The sequence below is a fragment of the Macaca thibetana genome, chromosome 19 (genome assembly GCF_024542745.1).
Source record: "Macaca thibetana thibetana isolate TM-01 chromosome 19, ASM2454274v1, whole genome shotgun sequence".
NCBI classification, from domain to species: Eukaryota; Metazoa; Chordata; class Mammalia; order Primates; family Cercopithecidae; genus Macaca; species Macaca thibetana.
In genome coordinates, this window is record NC_065596.1 from 38,358,300 (window position 1) to 38,380,217 (window position 21,918).

Below are 21,918 nucleotides of genomic sequence, written 5' to 3' on the forward strand. Positions count from 1 at the left end.
TCCTGCCTCAGCCTCCCGAGCAGCTGGGATTACAGGCATGCACCACCATGCCTGGCTAATTTTTTGTATTTTTAGTAGAGACGGGGTTTCACCATGTTGGCCAGGCTGGTCTCAAACTCCTGACCTCATGATCCACCTGCCTCGGCCTCCCAAAGTGCTGGGATTACAGGTGTGAGCCACCACGCTCAGCCCATGAATAAATACTATGTTAAGCCTCTGTGATTTGGGGGTCATTACAACAGACTGCCTGCTCAAACACAGTGACAGAAAAAGAGGCACCAGTTTCTGTATCTACAGGGAGCAGTTAAGTTTATGAGCAGCGAGCAATTAAGTTTATGCGCAGGCAATGGGAATAATGCTGTAATCTGAGAATAAATGCAATCTATCAAAAGATCATCTTATGTAACCCAAGGAGTTTAGTCTTCTTTGCTCAGACAGACAGATCTTTATTGGCGTTTTCAACTTATTTTGATCACAACTTCCCAGCAAGAAATACATCTCTTACATTGCAACCAGTTCTCACATTTAGATGTATGGGTGAAAAGTTTCACAAAACAGTATTTGCCTTTACTACATGATGCATTCTGGCCTACTTTATTCTGATTCATTGCTGTGTAATGCTGGTGGCCACTTGCTAATTGATTTCCCATTTTAACTAATGGGCTGGGACCCACGGTCTGAAAACCCTGCCTTATGCTGCAAGCATTTCTGTGATCTCTGCGAGCTACTCCATACAGGTAAAGACACGTGAGGTAAACTAGGAAACAACTTCTGCTTTTGCAGATTAGAAGTGAAGTTGACATCACGCAAGTACGAAAAGGCTAAACAATTGACAAAATTTCCACTTGAGCAACCCTGGGGAGCGCAAACAGGAGGAATCGGGGCAAGGGCGACTTGAAGAAAGCACTGGCAGATCACGCACTTTAAGGCAACTCTACACTGCACAATGTCAAATAACCTAGCGTGGGGCGGCACTAAATGGCTGCAGGAAAGCGGAGTCTTCTTCCACATCCGGCGGCTCCCCTCGGATGTGAGCGCTGGCCCAGGGTGTGTTTACAGAGGTGAGGGCTTCCCGTGGACCCTTCTCGTTGGGAGCGCTTAGCCTCAGGGGCGGATTCGGGGCACAGGCAGATGACGTCCACAGACACCACAGGAAGCCGCCACCAGGGGCGTGGAAGGGCCCGATGCTTCGTCTGGGATTCACGGCCGGCAGGGCGGCCCCTCCGGGACAGCACAGGGGCTCACCTCTGCGCCTCTGGGGGTGCGGGGAGAGCCTCGCCCTCCACGCTCTCCGGGGGCCCGCCCGCCCCAGCCCCTGCCTGGGCTTCGCGGGTGGACGGTTGGGGGCCCCGGGCGATCCCCAGCGCGTAGCCTTTCTCCTTCTCGTGGGTCTTCTGGTGCTCGGCTAGGGCCAGGCTGAAGTGGAAGGTCTTCCAGCAGCCTTGACAGGCGTAGCGCTTCCGGCCGCCATGGCTGCTGTGGTGCTCCATGAGGTGCGAAAGCCACGCGAAGGCCTCCCCGCACTCGCCGCAGGCGTAGGGCTTCCCGCGGGACAAGCCCAGCTCGTCAGCCCCGGGGCCCTGCCCGGCCGCGAGCCCTGCGCTGTGGCCGGCGCCAGAGACACCCTCGAGGCTCTGCCCATCACCGGAGACACCCTCGAGGCTCTGCCCGTCACCGGAGACGCCCTCGAGGCTCTGCCCGTCGCCGGAGGCGCCCTCGAGGCTCTGCCCTTCGCCGGAGGCGCCCTCGAGGCTCTGCCCGTCGCCGGAGGCGCCCTCGAGGCTCTGCCCGTCGCCGGAGGCGCCCTCGAGGCTCTGCCCGTCGCCGGAGACGCCCTCGAGGCTCTGCTCATCGCCATCCTCAGGGTGCGGCCTCTTGGTTCCCAGCCTCGCCGCGCCCGTGTCCGTGTCCGGGGCAGGCTGCTTGATGATGCGCCGCCTCTGCGAGTCGGAGGCAGAGCCAGACTCCGCGTCCTGGGGGTCCTGGGGGTCCTGGGGGTCCTGCGGGTCCTGCGGGTCCTGCGGGTCCTGCGGGTCCGGGGCCTTCCCAGGCTGCTCTTCCTCCTCCTCAGTGGTGCCCGACGGGGGATCGGCAGGGGCGTCCCCTGGGGGCGCCTCCGCAGGCAGCTCAGGCACCACCCGCGCGGGGGCGGCCTCCTCGCAGGCGCACCCAGCGGTCTCCTGCCGCCTCCCGCCTTCTGGAACAAGGTCAGAGCCCTAGCGTGAGCGCCCCGCCCAGGACCAGGGAGCGGAGGACCCAGCCGAGCCTCAGTTGCCGGAACAGGACACAGGGCTCCCGGCTCTGGATTCCCGCGGGGCTCACGGCTGTTTGGAAGCAGCGCTGTCCCTCCCAGGCTGCCCTACAGCACGCGCCCCACGCCTGCTGCTGCAGATGTGGGACCTGGAGGCCTCCAACAATGGAGGCCACCGACAGGACAGGAAGGACAGCCCCACTGAGCCCGGGCTCTGGAAACCGCGGCTTTGGAGGTCTCCACCCCTCCACTAGCTTGGCCATGAGATGCACGATGCAAGCAGAGCCTGCTCAGAGCGCACCCTCCTGGAGGGAGGGGCCCAGCTGCCAGCGAAGAGAGCGGTGTCAATAGCTACGGCCAAACCCCCAGCGACAAGCTCCCTAGCGACAGGCACCCGGGGCCCACCACCCCAAGTCCGCCTGTAGGTGTTCTCGTTGGTGTGCTGGCACAGAACCTCCAATGCGGCAGAACGGCCACCCCCTGGGACCCATACATAGATCCTGGTAACTAACACCACTGCCTTTCCGCTGACCAACTCTTGGAGTGATCTGTCATGCAGCAAGAGACCATGGATGTAACTGGATTCCTGCCTCACTCCGACATGGTGGTGGGAAAATGGTGAAGCAGTCGATGCTGAGGTCTTTGCTGGAGCTGACGGCACTGGGAGGGGACCCCTCAGCCTCTGAAGAAAAAGCAAACCCCACCCGGTCCTAACACCAATTCAACCCAACCTCACCTGGGAGGCCGCTTCCTTGTGAATCTCTTTCCACCAGCTGGAGTTCCTCAGTGTCCAGCCTGGAGGCAGCGTCAGGCTGGGAAAGCTGATACCCTGAGTGGGAATAAAAACCAAAGAAATAAAAGAGGCATCAACACAGAGTAGCTGATGGGTGTCGTGTATTGTGGACCAGCCACGGCAGGCTGCAGCCCACTTCCTCTTCTCTGCACTGGGATCCCCACCAAGGCCACCTCCCTGTCAGGCCCCTGGACAGTGGAGCAAAGAAGAAGGAAACGCTGGAAGGGCGACAGGGCAGGCGGAGGCAGAACTCAGGGAATGCAAAGTTAAAGACATTAAGACAAAAAATGCTCAGGAGTCTGAGTGGGGGGACCTCCCTAAAAGGAGGGTTTCTGGGGCAAGAATGTCTACAAAAGAGGAGACCCTTGACCAGGCCATGCAGGTGAGGCCCTGTCTCTGGGCAAGGAGGGTGGCAATTTGGGGCCAGGAGGCCTTTCCAAATTCCGAGACTTCAGTCCTACAGGCAGGGCCTGGGCAGAACTCAGATGTTTAGATCAGAAAGGGTGGGAGCTTTGGCAAATAAATTCAAGCTCAAACACGTTCAAGTTCAAATCCATGTAAGACATTACAGTGTCCCAGCCAAAGCCCCTGGGGTCACAGTTTCCTGCACCAACCCCTGCGGGAGGGGTTGGGGAGTGAGGTGTGAGCCCGAGGCAGGTGAGTCTCACCCCACAGGAGCAGCTTCCGGTAGCTCTTCAGGTTCTCCTCGGCAGGGTCCAGGTGGCCCCACTCCTCCATGTGCTGAGGCTCCTCTGGAAAGGACTTCAGCTTCTGAAATAGCCGTACAGCCGTGGCTGAGACCTTCCACCTGCCCTAGAGAAGGGAGGACCCACCGCAGCCCCACAGCCACAGGAGCCGGCTAGGAGTCAGCCCCGGTCAGGGGCTCCAACCCAGGTGCACTGCAGGAAGCAGCCCCCTTCACACCACAAAGATTCCACCCTCACGCTCCCACCAGGTTGGGTTCTGGGCCTCCGCGCTGTGGACATTTGGGGCCACAGCCCTCTGCTGAGCACTGGTGATGGGGAGGGGAATGCCTCTAAGCTGAGGCCAAGCCCCTCACCCTGGGACTCATGCCCACTCACCTGCTCAGTGTTGGCAGGGCTGGCCTCTTCGGTCCTTGCTTCTCTGACCCTCCTCTGTTCCAGAAACAGGGAGTCTGGAGAAAGCCAGGCTGGGGAGAGGGGGAGGCAGAGCTGAGGTAACGAGCTCCCTGTGGCTAGGTTCCCCCAAGGGTCAAGGAGTCCCCACTGCCTCCCACACAGGCCCCAGTGTGCTTATATGACAGCAGCACCCAAGGCTCAATGGACACTACATCTGTCCCTGATTTACAAAGCAGGGCGGTGGCCACAGGGCTTGGGTGGCCCCAGAGATGCCCATTCAAGTCCAGTAGATTCGTGGAAATCTTTTTTTTTTTTTTTTTTTTGGTTTGTTTGTTTTTTAAAGACAGGGTCTTGCTCTGTCACCCAGGCTGGAGTGCAGTGGCATGATCTTGGCTCACTGCAACCTCCACCTCCTGGACTCAAGCGATCCTCGCACCTTAGCCTCCCAAGTAGGTGGGACTACAAGTGCACACCCGGCTAATTTTTGTATTTTTTGTAGAGATGGGGTCTCCCTATGTTGCCCAGGCTGGTCTCGAATGCCTGGGCTCAAGTGATCTGCCTGCCTTGCCCTCCCAAAATGCTGCGATTACAGGCATGAGGCACCGTGCCTGGCCTTCGTGGAAATCCTAAAAAGCAACACCACATAGTGCTGGGCTGTATCCAGGCCAGTGGGCGCCTCCCATGCTGGTAATGAACAGCCACAAAACTTCTGGAAAACCACATGGAAGTTTCTATTTTATGTGAAATGTCGAACTCACACACCATTTGCCCAGCGGTCCTGAGGAGCCCACCCACAGTGCCCAGAGCCTCACATATGGGGCACACAAGTCAGGAGGTGTCATGGCAGCTTCACTCCAAGGGGCAGAGAGTCCACCTCTAGGATGGAGATGGGCTAAGCACATGATGCTGGGCAACTAAAGAACCAGACCCAACCACAGCCTGGAGGACCCACCCCATCTGAACAGCAAGCACTCAGACACAGCACACCATACACAGGGAGCCCGACCCCAGGCCCTGAATGTGCATGTGTGATGTGCAGGGAGACATGAGGGACTTGCATCAGGACACTTGAGACCCTTTATTTTCAGAGGGTGCATGGTGGGGGGTTGGGAGATTCTTTTCTTTATGTATTGATGCTTTTTCACTATTTGTGGCAAGTATGGATTATCTGCATAATCTCTGAAGACTAATTTAATAAACAATGTCTAACATTCAGAGGAACTACAGGAGGATGTCCCAATGATAGCGTGGACCATGGGGCCCCTGACTCCCTGGCTGCTCTCCTGCCCTTTCCCAACCACAGGCCTCTGCCCACCACCTAAGGCCCAGCAGAGGCTGCCAGGCTGGCTGGGCACTCACGTGTCTCAGAAGGTGCTGGGATCTCCCCAGCTCCGCGGGCCTGGCTGGGGCTCTCGAACTCGCCTGGTAGCAGCAGAGGGTCCATGTGCCTCTCGTACACTCCATCACTAAGAATTGAGGATGAGCCCGCAGGGGAGCCCAGCAGCATCCCTGTCAACAATGGAGGGACCTGTGACCCCAAGAGGTCAGGACACGCGCCAACAACAATCACACAGTTAAACCACAGGGACCTGCAGGTTCCAGGGCCCCATCACGACCCATCCTGCACCCTCATCCTTGGACCAGGAGACCTCCGGCCTGCAAAGCACCCAGAATATTTACTGTTAAGAGGCTGGGCTGGGTGCGGTGGCTCACAACTGTAATCCCAGCACTTTGGGAGGCCGAGGTGGGCAGATCACAAGGTCAGGAGATCGATACCATCCTGGCCAACATGGTGAAACCCCATCTTTACTAAAAATACAAACATTAGCTGGGCATCGTGGTGGGCACCTGTAATCCCAGCTACTTGAGAGGCTGAGGCAGGAGAATTGCTTTGAACCCAGGAGGTAGAGGTTGCAGTGAGCTGAGATTGCGCCACTGCACTCCAGCCTGGTGACAGAGCAAGACTCTGCCTCAAAAAAAAAAAAAAAAAAAAAAGAGGCTGGTCCCTTTCCCTCATTCTTCTGGCTCCCTTACATCCAGAAGGCAGATGTGAAGGCAGGAGCCCAAGCAACTGTCCTGGCCCCTGAGAACCAAGGAGCTGCCTCACCAGCGTGGGAAACTTAATTATCTCAGGCAAGCCATAGCTGGCACTAGGGCCTTCCAGGACCCCCTCCCCATCTCCTCTGAGCCATGCTTCTCCTCTGGGGCAGCCCACCTGGCTCGTCCAGGACATCAGCGAGGCCCTCCACCAGGGAGGCTGCCTTCTTGCAGCTCTCAGGGTACTGTGCCACCACCCAGGGCCGGACCTTATCAGGCAGAATGCCCAGGAACTGCTCCAGCACCAGCAGCTCCAGCATCTGCTCCTTGGAGCGCGCCTCAGGCATCAGCCACTGGCGGCACAGCTCATGCAGGCGGGCCAGGGTCTGGTGGGGCCCGGCAGCCTCCTGGTAGACAAATTCTCGGAAACGCAGGCGGGAGAACTCCAGGTCAGCAGGGGTCCTCTCAGGGATGGTCTCGGGTTCTTCCTGCTGGGCTCCGGCTGCTGACCCTGGCGTGGGCAGATCCAGGGGGGTTGGGGAGCTCCTGGGGGAGGCAAACGCCTTCTCCAAAGGCAGCATCTTTCCAAAACGGCACTGGAAAATGCGACACTGTCTAACCAGGGACAAGGTGGCTCCAAAGCAGAGGTGCCAGGGATTGCCAGGGGGCTCAGATGGTGCCAGAACCCACAGACCTGCAGAGGACACGGACAAGACAATGGCCTTGCATAAGGCCAGGGCACAGCCACCCCAGCTGCCAGAGAACAAAGACACCATACCCAGAGTTCATGCAGATTTCCAAGAAACCTGCTTGTTAGGCATCAGAACCTCAGTGTTGTACTTGTGTAGATAAAAAGTAGCATCTAAGTGGAGGGTAACTCATTCTGTGCATTACCAGAACTTTTTTTTTCTTTGAGACTGAGTCTCCCTCTGTCACCCAAGCTGGAGTGCAGTGGTACAGTCTCGGCTCAATGCAACCTCCACCTCCTGGGTTCAAGCGATTCTCCTGCCTCAGTCTCCCCAGTAGCTGGAATTACAAGCATGCACTACCACATCCAGCTACTTTTTGTATTTTTAGTAGAGATGGGGTGTCACCATGTTGGCCAGGCTGGTCTCAAACTCCTGACCTCAAATGATCCACCCGCCTCAGCCTCCCAAAGTGCTGGAATTACAGGTGTGAGCCACTGCACCCAGCATCATTACCACAATTTTTTAAAAATCAGTCATGAATAGGATGAAAATGAAAAATTACTTGACAATCTCTATGTAAACCTACATGTAAAAACCTTGAAATAGGCCGGGCGCAGTGGCTCATGCCCATAATCCCAGCACTCTGGAAGGCCGAGACAGGTGAACAACCTGAGGTCGGAAGTTCAAGACCAGCCTGACCAACATGGAAAAACCCCATCTGTACTACAATACAAAATTAGTTGGGCGTGGTGGCGCACGCCTCTAATCCCAGGTACTTGGGAGGCTGAGGCAGGAGAATTGCTTGAACCCGGGAGGCGGAGGTTGCAGTGAGCCGAGATCGTGCCATTCCACTCCAGCCTGGGCAACAAGAGTGAAGCTCCATCTCAAAAAAAAAAAAAAAACCCTTAAAATATTAGTAAACCCATCCTAACCATGCATGCTTTATGCTTCATTCTAGATTTGTGTTTATACCAGAAATGCAAGGTCTGTTTACATTTAAAAGATATATTATGTAGGCCAGGTGCAGTGGCTCACACCTGTAATCCCAGCACTTTGGGAGGCCGAGGCAGGTGGATCACTTGAGGTGAGGAGTTTGAGACCAGCCTGACCAACCTGGCGAAACCCCATCTCTACTAAAAATACAAAAATGAGCTGGGCGTGGTGGTGGGCGCCTGTATTCCCAGCTACTTGGGAGGCTGAGGCAGGAGAACTGCTTGAACCCTGAGGCAGAGGTTGCATTGAGCAGAGATTGTGCCACTGCACTCCAGCCTGGGCGAACGTGAGACTCTGTCTCAAAAAAAAAAAAAAAAAAAAAAAAAGATTAGGGGGATGTCAATTTCTAATAACATGAAGGAGCTGTGTCAAGACTGTTCCTGCAGTTAAAACCACCACAAATCTGAAATGAAATTATTTAGAAAAAAGCGTAGGGAGTGGGGGGCCCCCTCTGGAGGCCACTGAACCCCCGTTTCTAGAAATGGTGCAGAATGTAGGCCTCTACCAAAGCATCCACAGAACCAGGCAGGAGGGGCAGGAAGTACCCAGGAGCAGTGACAACGGGGGTGGGGGGTGGGGGAGACCACAATGACTGGGAGAGTTTAGGTCCTGCCAACCCGTGCCCCAACCTCAGCTGAATCCCCGCATACAGGGCGGCCCCATCATTCAAGTGGGGCCAGTATTCAGGATGAGCTCCCTTGATTTTAATTGTGCACCAACAATGAGCTCACTAAACAGAACCCAGCGGGTCAGAGCTGCCCAGGCCTCCCGTCGGCCTCAGGCTCTCATGTCACTGGCTACGGACACACAAGGGTGTGAACTGCAGCTGTCTAGCTTCTCCCAGGACCCGCCTGGGTCTGAAGGTCCACAGAGCCAGCTGGGAGGGGACTTCCCACAGCTGCAGGAAGCCCAGTTTTACAGGGAAAACCAGAGTAAATCGCACCAGGCCAGGTGCTGTGAGCCCTTCTCAGGTTGTCAGGTTCTGCTCCAACAGGATATGGGGCGCAAAGACCTCGCCGCTGTGGGGTGGGACGGGGTGTGTGATTCCACAGAAATGAAACATCTAGAACAGGCAAATCTATAGAGACAAAATCTATAGACCAGCTGTTGCCAGGGGCTGGGATTTGGGGAAATGAGGAGGGACTGCTAATGGGTACAGGATTTCTTCTTTGAGGGGTGAAAATGCTCAACGGTGAGTACTGTATATTAAAAACCAATGAACTGTCCACTTTAAATAGGTAAACTTCATGGTATATAAATTAATAAGCTGTTTAAAAAACTAAACAAAACAAAGAAACAGGGCTGGGCACAGTGGCTCATGCCTGTAATCCCGGCACTTTGGGAGGCCAAGGCAGGCAGATCACCTGAGGTCAGGAGTTCAAGACCAGCCTGGTCAACATGGTAAAACTCCCTCTCTACTAAAAATAAAAAAAAATTAGCCAGGTGTGGTGGTGGGCACCTGTAATTCCAGCTACTCAGGAGGCCTGAGGCAGGAGGATCTCTTGAACCTGGGAGGTGGAGGCTATAGTGAGCTGAGATCATGTCACTGCACTCCAGCCTGGGTGACAGAGCAAGACTCTGTCAAAAAAAAAAAAGAAAAAACCAGAAGTTTGCAGAGAATCAACTGTCAACCTCTCTCTCTGTGGCTAGCAGAGTTTAAAGGGAACTGCAGAACTCTAAGTGCTGTTGGAAGACATTCTACACAAGCTTCCACTTAACTCAAGCAAAACAGACCCATGACATGCCATCACCACCACCACCACGATACCTCTGCCTTTTCTGTCGCCCAGGCTGGAGCGCAGGGGCGCGATCTCGGTTCACTGCAAGCTCCACCTCCCGGGTTCATGACATTCTCCTGCCTCAACCTCCCGAGTAGCTAGGACTACAGGCGCCCACCACCACGCCCAGCTAATTTTTTTTTTTTTGTATTTTTTAGTAGAGACGGGGTTTCACCGTGTTAGCCAGGATGGTCTCGATCTCCTGACCTCATGATCCACCCGTCTTGGCCTCCCAAAGTGCTGGGATTACAGGCGTGAGCTACCACGCCCGGCCCCCCCTCCTTTTTTTTTTTTAAACACAGGGTGGAGTGCAGTGGTATGATCATAGCTTACTGCAGCCTCAACCTCCTGAGCTCAAGCAATCCCCCCACCGCAGCCTCCCGAGTAGCTGGGACTAAAGGTGCACATTACCCACACCTGGCTGATTTTTAATTTTTTTTTTGTAGAGACAGGGATCTCACTATGTTGCTCAGGCTGGTCTGTAACTTCTGGACTCAAGGGATATGCCTGCCTGGGCCTCCCAAAGCGATGGGATTACAGACGTGAGCCACCGCACCCAGCCCCACCCTTTTGTTACTTCATAGGTCTGAGCTCTCAACTGGCCCCTTCGGGAGACCTTTCCTCTGCACTCCTTGCACGCCCCCACCCGACACCTGCTCACTGCTCACTGCCTCCGCCTTTTACCTCCCTACTGACCGCCTCCCCGCCTGGAATGCGTACCCAGGAGAGCAAGGGTTCTTCACAGGCAGGTCCCTGGGCCTGGGCAGGTCCCTGGGCCTGGGCAGAGCTGGCTCAGTGTGTGTGGACTGCACAAACAGTGCAGTTCTGCTGAGGGGTATGCTGCCAGTGCCTCATTTGTTTTTGGCTGTTGTGGACCCTCATGTCCATCTCTGTGGGGTCCTTTCTGATCTATTTAAAGGACATATGGAGAAGCAGGATAGCTAGGGCATGGGGGACAACCTACTTACGGCAGCCCCCGCCGGGGTGCCCTCTCCTCACACACTCCACCCCCTGCCAGAGGACCCTCAGACCCGAGCACCTGCCTGCTCTGTGACGGAGCGCTTTCTCATGATTTAATCTCTGAGGTGGGTAAACTGCCCACTTTCCCGTGACTTTTTCTTTACAGCTCTATGAACTAGTTAACGAGTTCCCTGTCTGGCTCCATCTTGCCACTGTCCCCATCTGTGGCTTGTCTTTTCACTCCATGCTGTCTTTTGGTCACAGGTAATGCTCTAATGTTTCTTACTATCTAATGCGATTTCTTTTATTTTTGGAGACGGCGTCTCGCCCTGTCGCCCAGGCTGGAGCGCTGCGGCACAATGTCAGCTCATTGCAACCTCCACTTCCTGGGTTCAAGCAATTCTCTTCCCTCAGCCTCCTGAGTCACAGGGGTTAGAGGCACTCACCACCACGCCCAGCTAATTTTTGTGTTTTTAGTACAGATGGGGTTTCACCATGTTGGCCAGGTTGGTCTCTAACTGCTGACCTTAAGTGATCCACTCGCCTCAGCCTCCCAAAGTGCCAGGATTACAGGCATGAGCCACTGCACCCAGCCTTCAACCATTTTTTAAATTGGACTTCTGAGTTCAGAAACCCACTTAAAAACGGTTTCTTTCCCTTGGGATTAGAAATACATCCTCTCTTTTGGGAGGCTGAGGCAGGCAGATCACGAGGTCAGGAGATTGAGACCATCCTGGTTAACACAGTGAAATCCTGTCTCTACTACAAATACAAAAGAAAAAAAAAATTAGCCAGGCATGGTGGCAGGCGCCTGTAGTCCCAGCTACTTGGGAGGCTGAGGCAGGAGAATGGCGTGAACCCAGGAGGTGGAGCTTGCAGTGAGCCGAGACTGCACCACTGCACTCCAGCCTGGGCGACAGAGCAAGACACCATCCCAAAGAAAAAAAAAAAGAAAAATACATCCTCTTATTCATCTTCCAAGAACAGAAAGTAGCAGATATAAAGGGCCAGACAGTCTCAGTTTCAACTACTCAACTCTCCCTTGTGGCAAGTAAGCAGCCAGAGCCCTGTGTGTACCCACAGGTTTGGCATGTTCTTACACACCCTCATTTACAAAAACAGGTGGCCAGAGGTGGTGGCTCACACCTGTAATTCCAGTACTTTGGGAGGCCAAGGGGGGTGGATAGCTTGAGCCCAGGAGCTCGAGAACAGCCTGGGCAACATGCCAACACCTCATTTCTACAACAAACAGAAAAATTAGCTGGGCACGGTGGTGCATGCCTGTGGTCCCAGCTACCCTGGAGACTGAGGTTGGAGGATTACCTGAACTCAGGAGGTGAAGGCTGCAGTGAGCTGTGATCACAACACTGCACTGCAGCCTGGGTGACAGGGTGAGACCCTGTCGCAAACAAAACAAAACAAAACAAAACAAAAACAAAAACAAAAAACTAGCCAGGCGTGATGGCTCACACCTGTGGTCCCAGCTGTGTGGGAGGCTAAAGTGGGAGGACCCCTTAATCCCAGGAGTTGGAGGCTGCAGTAAGCCATAGTTTGTGCCACTGTACTCCAGTGTGAGCAACACAGCAAGACCCTGTCTCTAATAAATACAAAGAAAACAGGTCACTGCTGGCCTGCAGGTGGGTATGCTAACCCCTGTTCTGGAGCCTCTCCTGAGGGGAAGCGTGATGCCAGCTCTACCCCCCGGCAATGGAGGCACAGAGCTCTACTTGGTGTATGGACAGAGGTGTGGTCCTGCGGGCATGTGATTTTGGCTTTCTTAGGACGCCAGAGGCACATTCACCTTGCAGAGAACCTGTCTCCACAAAACAAATTGTGAGCTCCATAATGTGTGTGCACAGAACCTTCCCTCATCAGGACCTCACAATCCCAGAGGGGTAGGAACCAGCAGCAGCCCCAAGGTGCAGGTGGGGAAACAGAGGCATGAGGCAGGCAAGCACTAAGGCTGGGACCCCACCTGCAAAGTGATGCTGCCACTCGTCATTCCCCCTCCAGGCCCATAAGCCCACCCTTTAAGAGGCTTCCTGCCAGCCCTCCCCTCTAGCCCTCATGGCCTCCACAGTGGGCAGGTCCCAGCCAGCTCCCTCCAGCCCCTCTCCTCCTGCTCCAGCTTCCCAGCTCTGAGCATGGTGGAGGCATCAGGGTCTAGGTAGAATGAGCAAGGGTCCTTGGCCATTGGCAGGGGTGGGATGAGGTGGGGAGGATGGGACACCCTCTGGCTGGGTCACTGGCCAAGACAGTGGGGGACACACATCAGTCGCTGGGGACAGGCACAGGAGCTCCTCTCCTCTGTGCCCTTCCCCCGTGAGCCTCTCTGGGAAGCCACCTCTGCCTCCCCTCCCTCCATTCACCTGCAAAGCAGAGGCTTCCATGGAACCAGGGGTCTCCTAAAATGCCCAACTGCAAGGAAGCTGCTGCGTCCTGTGAAAACAGCCTCTCCATGTTCATCTCCCTTCCTACTGGAACCCTGATGCTCACAGCCAGGAGGATGAGGCCATCTGAGGAGCCTCCAGAAATCTCTGGCCTTGTGTCTTCTTGCCTCCTTCAGCCCCATCCCTGGTCACACTGTCAGAAGGACTCTCCTCTTAAGAGATCTCACCGGGGCAGGTGCGGCAGCGAACATCTATAATCCCACAGCCTGGGGAGTCTTAGGCAGGAGGATTGCTTGAGCCCAGGAGTTGGAGGCTGTAGTGATATGATTGGCCAGTGCACTCCAGACTGGGCGACAGAATGAGCCCGTGTCTCAAAAACAAACAAAAAAGAGACACCACTGGGACCCTTTCCTGCCACAGCCTGCTGGAATGAGGCCACACCTTTCTGGGGTCTGGCTTGGTCACTGGGCAAACCTCCATCCCCCAAATCTTGGGACCGTCCAGGATTTGCCTCAGATAGGATTTTCCTGAAGCCCAGCCCCCCAGCCTCAGCAAATGAAGCAGTCTGCACAAGTTTTGTTTGTTTGTTTGTTTGTTTTTGTCTCGCTCTGTCACCCTGGCTGGAGTGCAGTGGTTCAATCTCGGCTCACTGCAAGCTCCGCCTCTGGGTTCACGCCATTCTCCTGCCTCAGCCTCCTGAGTAGGTGGGACCACAGGCGCCCACCACACGGCCGGCTAATTTTTTTGTATTTTTAGTAGAGACGGGGTTTCACTGCGTTAGACAGGATAGCCTCTATCTCCTGACCTCGTGATCCGCCCGCCTCAGCCTCCCAAAGTGCTGGGATTACAGGCGCAAGCCACTGCGCCCGGCCAGTCTGCACATGTCTTGAGCCAGTCCTGTAGGCTTTGCCGCACCCGGAGGCCTGGAATACAGAAGCTGAGGGAGAGGGAGCCATGGTGGGTGAGGGGTGGCTGAGCTGAGGGGCCCCAAGCATGGTGGGTCTCCAGAGTCCTGTGGCAAATCCCCTTCATCCCAGGCTGAGCAGAGCTCAAGCCTGGTCTGGCCCTCCGTGGGCCCAGCCCTGGCCACCTGAGGAATATTTGTCACAGCTCTCCATCCCACCCCACTCATCGGCAGGGTCTAGCAAACCACCCCACAGCCACAGGCCTGAGGATCAGCCAGGGAAGCTCAATGCATGGGGCATGGTTCTCAGTGGGTCGCCAGATACTCCCAGGGTCTGCCCTGGCTTCATCCACAGATCACTTACTCATTATAAAAGGGGGTAAAGGTGCTTTCAAAAGAATGAAAAAAACATGGAGTGAGGGTCGTCGTTCACATCTCAGCTGCCTTTTGTGGTCCCTGATCCACTCACCAGGACACACAGAACCAGAGAGAGGTCCTGGCAACTGGCCCAGGATCCCCAAAAGCCCAAGGCCAGAAATACCCAGGAAGTCACAGATTCAAGCATCATGCAGAGAAAACAGCAACTCGACTCGACACGTGGCCCTGCTGTGACTCCAGGGCAGGAAACCATCTGCAGGACACGATGGGATGGAAGAGGTGACATGGAACCGAGGAGGTGACATGGAACCAAGTGACTGTGCCACTCAGCCTCCCCCAGGAATCAGCAAGGACACAGGTGCATATATGCGAAAGTGGAAGGAGGGCAGACAAAAATGAGGGAAGCGGGGAGGGAAGGAAGCAGGGAGAGAGGAGAAAGGAGAGGAAGGAGCAGGAGCAGGGAAAGCCGGACAGTATGGAAGGGGGTGGGGGGACTGGGAAAAGGAAGGAGGAACCGGGGAGGGTGAGAGAAAGGAGATGGGGAAGGAGTGATGGGAGGGTGAGTCAGGCCCCCACCCCAACCCCCCGCGTCAGGCCTGAAGCCAGTAACCCCACTCTTGCCTCTTCCACGAGAGGGGTCTCCGAGGTGGGCGCAGACACCTAACTCAAATAGAACCCACCCCCAGGTCACTGAGGAGAGGCAAGATATCCCAAGGGTGGGGGCGACAGAGACAATGCCCATCCTAGGTTCCCCTTTGGTCCCCGCGCCCTCCACCCCTTCCCTGCTCCAGCCCCTGGGGCCACAGCCTGCCCAGCTTCCCCCAACCAGGGACACCCTCACACCCTCAGCCTCCACTTCCTCCCCTCCTCTTCCCTTCAGGAGCCTCCCCCTCCCTCCTCTTCCCCACTCAGAAGCCTCCCAGTCCCCCTTTTCTCCCCCTTCAAGAGCCTTCCCCTCCCCGCTTTCTTCCCCCTCAACAGCTTCCCCCTCCCCTCTTTCTCCCCCATCAGGAGCCTCCCCTTCCCCCATCTCTCTCCCATCAGGAGCCGCCCCTTCCTAGTCTCCCACCCACAGGGTCCCCTAAGCCCCTCCCCTCCCAGAGCCTACACTGGGTGGGGGTTGCACTAGCTCCCTACCTGACTGCAGGGCCCCTCACCGATCCCGATCTCAGCCCCACCCGCGAGGGGACCCGGCCCCTGCCGCGCACTCCACGCGAGGGCTGCCAGACCCTCGGCCTGCTGGACGCACAGCGGGGGCTCGCACCCCAACCCCGGGAACACCCTGGCCCCTTCCTCCAACGCTGCGCCCAGAGGCGTCCTCACCGTCTGCCCCGACGGGGTCGTTCCCTAACCCCCGCGCTGCGGCCCCGGGACCGACCCACCTGCTGCGCAGCTACCCCAGGCCGGTCCCAGCCGCCCGGAGCCCCAGTGCGCGATGGCGGCCGGCAAACTGCGCCTGCGCACTGGGCCTCACCGCGGACTACGATTCCCACAATGCCGCGAGACAGTGAGGCGAAGGGGGGCGAGCAAGGGAGCCGTGACAGGGCTCGCGGCCAATCAGACGCGAGCGTGGTCTCCCGGCGTCCCGCCCACTCCGGCGCCTGCGTCATTTTGGGCACCATGGCAACGAGGTAAACAAGCGGGTAAATAATAGGCCCCTGACAACCAGAGACCCGAGAAACAAAGACGGTGAGAAACAGAGAAACAGAGACAAAAAGACGCGCAGACCGGGAGGGAGAGAAGCATGAAGACCCACAGACGCTCGGGGGAGACCAAGACGCTCTGGGGTCCCAGAAACAGAGATGTACAGAGACGGACACGGAAAGGGACAGACCAGCTCAGGCTCAGGAAAAGAGAGACCCAGAGAAGAGGAGCACTCGAGGCTTAGACAGATCTGGACAGAGATACAGAGACAGGGACTGGCAGACCCAGTACTGGGGAGACAAGAGGTGGAGACCCAGAGACACTGATGCGCTAAAATGGGTTCTGCAGTTTCAGGGAGTGGATAGAACTCAAAGATTACCCACCCCAGGATTTCAGGAGCTGCTGAAATGAGGGAAACGTGAGCGGCAGCCGGGGAGAGGGCTTTGGCAAAGTCCTATATAAATGTAGCCACCCTGGAAGGCAGGACAGGGCCAGGAGCTGCTTCCTATTTCAGTTTTCCAGATAGAGGCGCTTATGAAGATGCCATTTTGGTCGTTTTTGAACTGATTTTTAAAATGTGTATCTGAACAGTTTATATATTTTATTTTAAATTTACATACACCGTACATTTTGGTATTCAGTTCTATGAATTTTAACTCATATCCACCAACAAACTCGGGACAAAGAATAGCTCCACTGCCCCAAAATCCTCCTGCTGCCTCCTGGTAGTCACTCTCTCCCCACCCACACCCCCAGGAAATAGCCAATCTAAGTAGTCCGCTGCTACATTTTTGCCTTCACAGTGTCATATAAGTGGGATCACACAGTATGTGGGCTCTTCAGATTAGCTTTTTCACTGAACGTAATTCCTCTGAGATGCACTGAAGCAGTATGTATCAACAGTTCATTCCATTTTATTGATAAGTAGTATTCTATGGTATACGGCAGTTTAAACATTCTCCCACTGAAAGATATTAGGATCGTTTTCAGTATTTTGCTATTAAAAATAATGCTGTTATGAACATTCGTGTACAGATTTTTCTGTGAACGTAGGTTTTCACTTTTCTGAGATAAAAGCCCAAGAGTGCAATTGCTAGGTCACAAAGTGAACACGTGCTTATGAGTGTTGTAAGAAGCTGCCATACTCTCGTCCAGAGTAGCTGGACCATTTTACACTCCCACCCCCAATGAATGTGCGAATCCACTTCACATTTTTATCAGCATTTGTGTTTTGCTATTTTTTATTTTGGCCATTCTGATAGGTGTGTACTGATGGATCACTGTGGTTTCAATTTGCATTTCCTTTAATTGCTAACAAGGTTGAGCACACTCTCATGATTTTTTTGGCATTTGTATACCCTCTTCATTAAAGTATCTGTTCATATCTTTTGCCTGTTTTCTAATTTAAAAAAAAAAAATTGTTCAGTTTTGAAAGCTTTTGTTGTTGAGACAAGGTCTCACTCTGTCACTGAGGCTAGAGTGCAGTGGTGCCATCATGAATCACTGCAGCCTTGACGTTCCAGGCTCAAGTGATCCTCACCTCAGCCTGCTAAGTAGCTGGAACTACAGGTGTGCGCTACCATGCCCAGGTAATGTTTTTTTTAAGAGATGGGGTCTCACTATATTGCTAAGGCTGATCTCAGACTCCTGGGCTCAAACAAGCCTCCCACCTTGGCCTTCCAAAGTGCTGGGATTACAGGCATGAGCCCCCATGGCCAGTCTTCCCAGTTTATTTTAATGGATATAACTCAAGAACTGCCAAATGGAAGAGATGCATAGGTAAGGTCTGGGTGGGGGCACTGAAAGTGCAGTGCATCCATGCGCCCTCTGGGTGAGCCAGCCTCCCAGCACTCGGATGTGTTCACCAACCCAGCTCTCTCCATCGTGGGGCAGAGGGTCCACACCCTTAAGGTGACTATCCCCATCCTGAAGATACCTATGGGTCCCACTGGAGTCACCTCATTAGCATAAACTCAGGTGTGGTCGAAAGGGGCTCCTTATGAATTACAAACCCTATTCCTATTACTCACAAAATTCCAAGGCTTTCAGCTCTGTGCCAGGAACCAGGGATACAGATCAAATGTAAAGGCCAGGTGCAGTGGCTCACGCCTGTAATCCCAGCACTCTGGGAGGCCGGCGGGCAGATCACGAGGTCAAGAGTTCAAGACCAGCCTGGCCAACATGGTTAAACCCTGTCTCTACTAAAAATACAAAAATTAGTCAGGCATGGTTGCGGAAGCCTGTAATTCCAGCTACTCAGGAGGCTGAGGCAGGAGAATCGCTGGAACCTGGAAGGCAGAGGTTGCAGTGAGCTGAGATCACGCCACTGCACTCCAGCCTGGGCAAAAGAGCAAAACTCCATCTAAAAAAGAAAAAAGATCAAATGTAGGTTTTATTACACCACAGACGGCCAACTGCTCTTGCACCATCTGGAAAAGGCTATCTTTCCTGCATTGAATAGCTTTTGCTCCTTAAAAAATCAGTCAGGAATATCTTTGTTGGTCTATTTCTGGGTTCTCGATTCTGTTCCACTGATCTATGTGTCAGCCAACACCACACTGGGTTACCATGGCTACAGAGTAATAACATCAGGTGCAGTTATTCCTCCCACTTTTTTTGTGTTTCAAAATTATTTTAGCTATTCTGAGTCTTGTGCTTTCCCATAAACACTTTTTTTTTCTTTTTCTTCTTTTTTTTTTTTTTTTCTTTGAGACAGAGTCTTGCTCTGTTGCCAAGGTTGGAGTGCAGTGATGCAATTTCAGCTCATTGCAAATTCTGCCTCCTGAATTCAAGCAATTCTCCTGCCTCAGTCTCCTTAGTAGCTGGGATTACAGGCATGTGCTGCCACACCCAGCTAATTTTTGCATTTTTAGTAGAGACGGGGTTTCACCATGTCGGCCAGGCTGGTCTGAAACTCCTGATCTCAGGTGATTCGCCCACCTCGGCCTCCCAAAGTGCTAGGACTACAGGTGTGAGCCACCGCGCCCGGCCTTTTTTTTTCTCTCTTGTTTTTTGAGAGGGAGTCTCACTCCTAACCAGGCTGCACGGCCCTGCACCAATGTGTTCATGTCATTTCACATACTTTTTTTCTTTAATTAGGGTTGAGTTTCCTATATAGGCCTTCTGAGCAGCCAGAGATCACACACTTAAATGAGCACCTATTAGCTACCAGGCATATTATGTTTTCTTTTATAAATAAAAGGCTCAAAATGCACACATGCATACACATAGATAGTGACCAAAAGGTATTTCAGTTTAAAAGCTACAGTAGAAGCTCCATAAGGATGGTGACTTTTCCCTGTTTAGGCAGCTTATTTAACAGGCATGGTGGCAGGCGCCTGTAATTCCAGCTACTTGGGAGGCTGAGGCAGGAGAATCGCTGGAAACTGGAAGGCGGAGCTTGCAGTGAGCTGAGATCCGGCCACTGCACTCCAGCCTGGGCAAAAGAGCAAAACTCCATCTAAAAAAGAAAAAAAGAGTGGTGGCTCAAGCCTGAAATCCCAGCACTTTGGGAGGCCGAGATGGGCGGATCATGAGGTCAGGAGATCGAGACCATCCTGGCTAACACGGTGAAACCCCGTCTCTACTAAAAAATACAAAAAAAATAGCCAGGCATGGTGGCGGGAGCCTGTAGTCCCAGCTACTCGGGAGGCTGAGCCAGGAGAATGGCGTAAACCCGGGAGGCGGAGCTTGCAGTGAGCTGAGATCTGGCCACTGCACTCCAGCCTGGGCAAAAGAGCAAAACTCCATCTAAAAAAGAAAAAAAGAGTGGTGGCTCAAGCCTGAAATCCCAGCACTTTGGGAGGCCGAGATGGGCGGATCATGAGGTCAGGAGATCGAGACCATCCTGGCTAACACGGTGAAACCCCGTCTCTACTAAAAAATACAAAAAAAATAGCCAGGCATGGTGGCGGGAGCCTGTAGTCCCAGCTACTCGGGAGGCTGAGCCAGGAGAATGGCGTAAACCCGGGAGGCGGAGCTTGCAGTGAGCTGAGATCTGGCCACTGCACTCCAGCCTGGATGACAGAGCGAGACTCCGTCTCAAAAAAAAAAAAAAAAAAAGAAAAAAAGATACTCAGCTGGCGTGGTTCACACCTGTAATCCCAGCAATTTGGGAGGCCAAGGCGGGTGGATCACGAGGTCAGGAGATCGAGACCATCCTGGCTAACAAGCTGAAACCCCGTCTCTACTAAAAAAAAAAATACAAAAATATTAGCCGGGCCTGGTGGCGGGCGCCTGTAGTCCCAGCTACTCGGGAGGCTGAGGCAGGAGAATGGCTTGAACCCGGGAGGCGGAGCTTGCAGTGAGCCGAGATCGCGCCACCGCACTCCAGCCTGGGCAACAGAGTGAGACTCCATCTCAAAAAAAAACAAAACAACATATACTCTTCTGTGCTGTTTGGCTTCCCTCCACATTATGAACTTTAAAAATCTTGCAAGAAAATAACAATCATGGCTGACACAGGCTGTAAGAAAGAAGGGGGATAACAATGATTATTCAGCAAGGTAGGAGGGACTACAATGGCACACAGACTCGCCATTTTGTACTGTATCATATATGTCAATATTGTCATCTCAGCAACAGATTTTTTCCTTGAGAGTTCCATTTCTCCTCAAATGGACTAATCTCACTAATCATTCAATTCTTCTTTCTGATATTACTCTTATTTCATTGATTCCCAGACAACAGATGGTAACATGTACATTTTATGTGCCAATAAAAGGCTGCCTGAGGCACGGTGCCTCACACCTGTAATCCCAGCACTTTGGGAGACCGAGGTGGCCTGAGGTCAGGAGTTCAAGACCAGCCTGGCAAAACCCCGTCTCTAATAAAATACCTTAATTAGCTGGGTGTGGTGGCGTGCACCTCTAATCTCAGCTACTTGAGAGGCTGAGGCGGCAGAATTGCTTGAACCTGGCAGGCGGAGGCTACAGTGAGCCAAGATTGCACCACTGTACTCCAGCCTGGATGACACAGTGAGACTCTTAAAAAAAAAAAAAAAAAAAAAAAAAGGCTGCCAATTAAACCACGTCATTGACTAACCTGATTTGATTTCAGATGTTAAAATATGGCAAGATATGCATCACAGAATAAAGGAAATACAGTAAGTCTTTAGGGTTCTGTGTCAGGACTAACTTCCAGGTATAGGCCTTACCTTATTTTCTTGCACTTTGCTTAATTATCCTATGCAGATGCTGCATTTTTTACAAGTTGAAGGTTTGTGGCAACCTGTGTCAATTAAGTCTATTGTCACCATTTATCAAACAGCATATGCTCTCTTTGTGTCTCTGTGTCACATTTTGGTAATTCTCAAAATACTTCAAACTATTGCATTATTATTATCTGTTATGGTGATCTGTGGTAATTTTTGTTGTAACTATTGTAATTGTCCTGGAGTGAAAGGAACCACACGTATATAAGACAATGAACTTAGCAGATAATTGTGTGTCCTGACTCCTCTACCAACGTGCTATTGCTCACTCATACACACGCTCTGTCTCTTTCTCTTTCCTCAGGCCTCCCTATTCCCTGAGACAAAACAATATTGAAATTAGGCCAGTTAATAACCCTACAATGGCCACTAAGTGTTCAAGTGAAAGGAAGAGCCAAACCTCTAACTTCAAATCAAAAGCTAGAAATGATTAAACTTAGTGAGGAAGGTGTGTCAAATGAAAGGCCCAAACTTAGCCCTCTTGTGCCAAACAGCCAAATCATGATGGCAAGAGAAAAACTTGAGGGAAATGAAAAGCGTGACTCCAGTGAATATATGAATGACAAGAAACTGAAACAGCCTTGTTGCCAATAGGGAGAGAGCTTTAATGGTCTGGATAGGAAATCAAACTACCCAAAGAGAGCTAACATTCTCTTAAGCCAAAGCCTAATCCAGAGCAAGGTCCTGACTCTTCATTTCTGTGAAGGCTGAGAGAGGCGAGGAAGATGCAGAAGAAAAGTCTGGGCCAGCCAGGCGCGGTGGCTCATACCTGTAATCCCAACACTTTGG

The 21,918-nt window shown here is 53.2% G+C and overlaps 2 protein-coding genes across 6 annotated transcripts in view; one reads left to right on the top strand and one right to left on the bottom strand.

Moving 5' to 3' along the window:
• ERVK3-1 (endogenous retrovirus group K3 member 1) overlaps nt 1-21,918 on the top strand; it is a 226,536-nt gene that overhangs the window by 1,905 nt on the left and 202,713 nt on the right. The window lies entirely within an intron of this gene.
• Nucleotides 399-21,918, bottom strand: part of ZSCAN18 (zinc finger and SCAN domain containing 18) — a 407,087-nt gene continuing 385,567 nt past the window's right edge. Inside the window, exons 1-7 of one of the 5 annotated variants that reach the window (XM_050768617.1) lie at nt 15,656-15,754; nt 6,360-6,875; nt 5,504-5,653; nt 4,127-4,215; nt 3,713-3,815; nt 2,988-3,080; nt 399-2,197 (exon numbers count right to left, since the gene is read on the bottom strand). In XM_050768617.1, the coding sequence (XP_050624574.1) occupies nt 1,242-2,197; nt 2,988-3,080; nt 3,713-3,815; nt 4,127-4,215; nt 5,504-5,653; nt 6,360-6,762 (1,794 nt within the window). In that variant the 5' untranslated portion in view covers nt 6,763-6,875; nt 15,656-15,754 and the 3' untranslated portion in view covers nt 399-1,241. Of the gene's footprint in view, nt 2,198-2,987; nt 3,081-3,712; nt 3,816-4,126; nt 4,216-5,503; nt 5,654-6,359; nt 6,876-15,410; nt 15,433-15,596; nt 15,755-21,918 lie in introns of those variants that run through there. The other 4 variants (XM_050768620.1, XM_050768619.1, XM_050768618.1 and 1 more) reach the window with 4 other exon arrangements.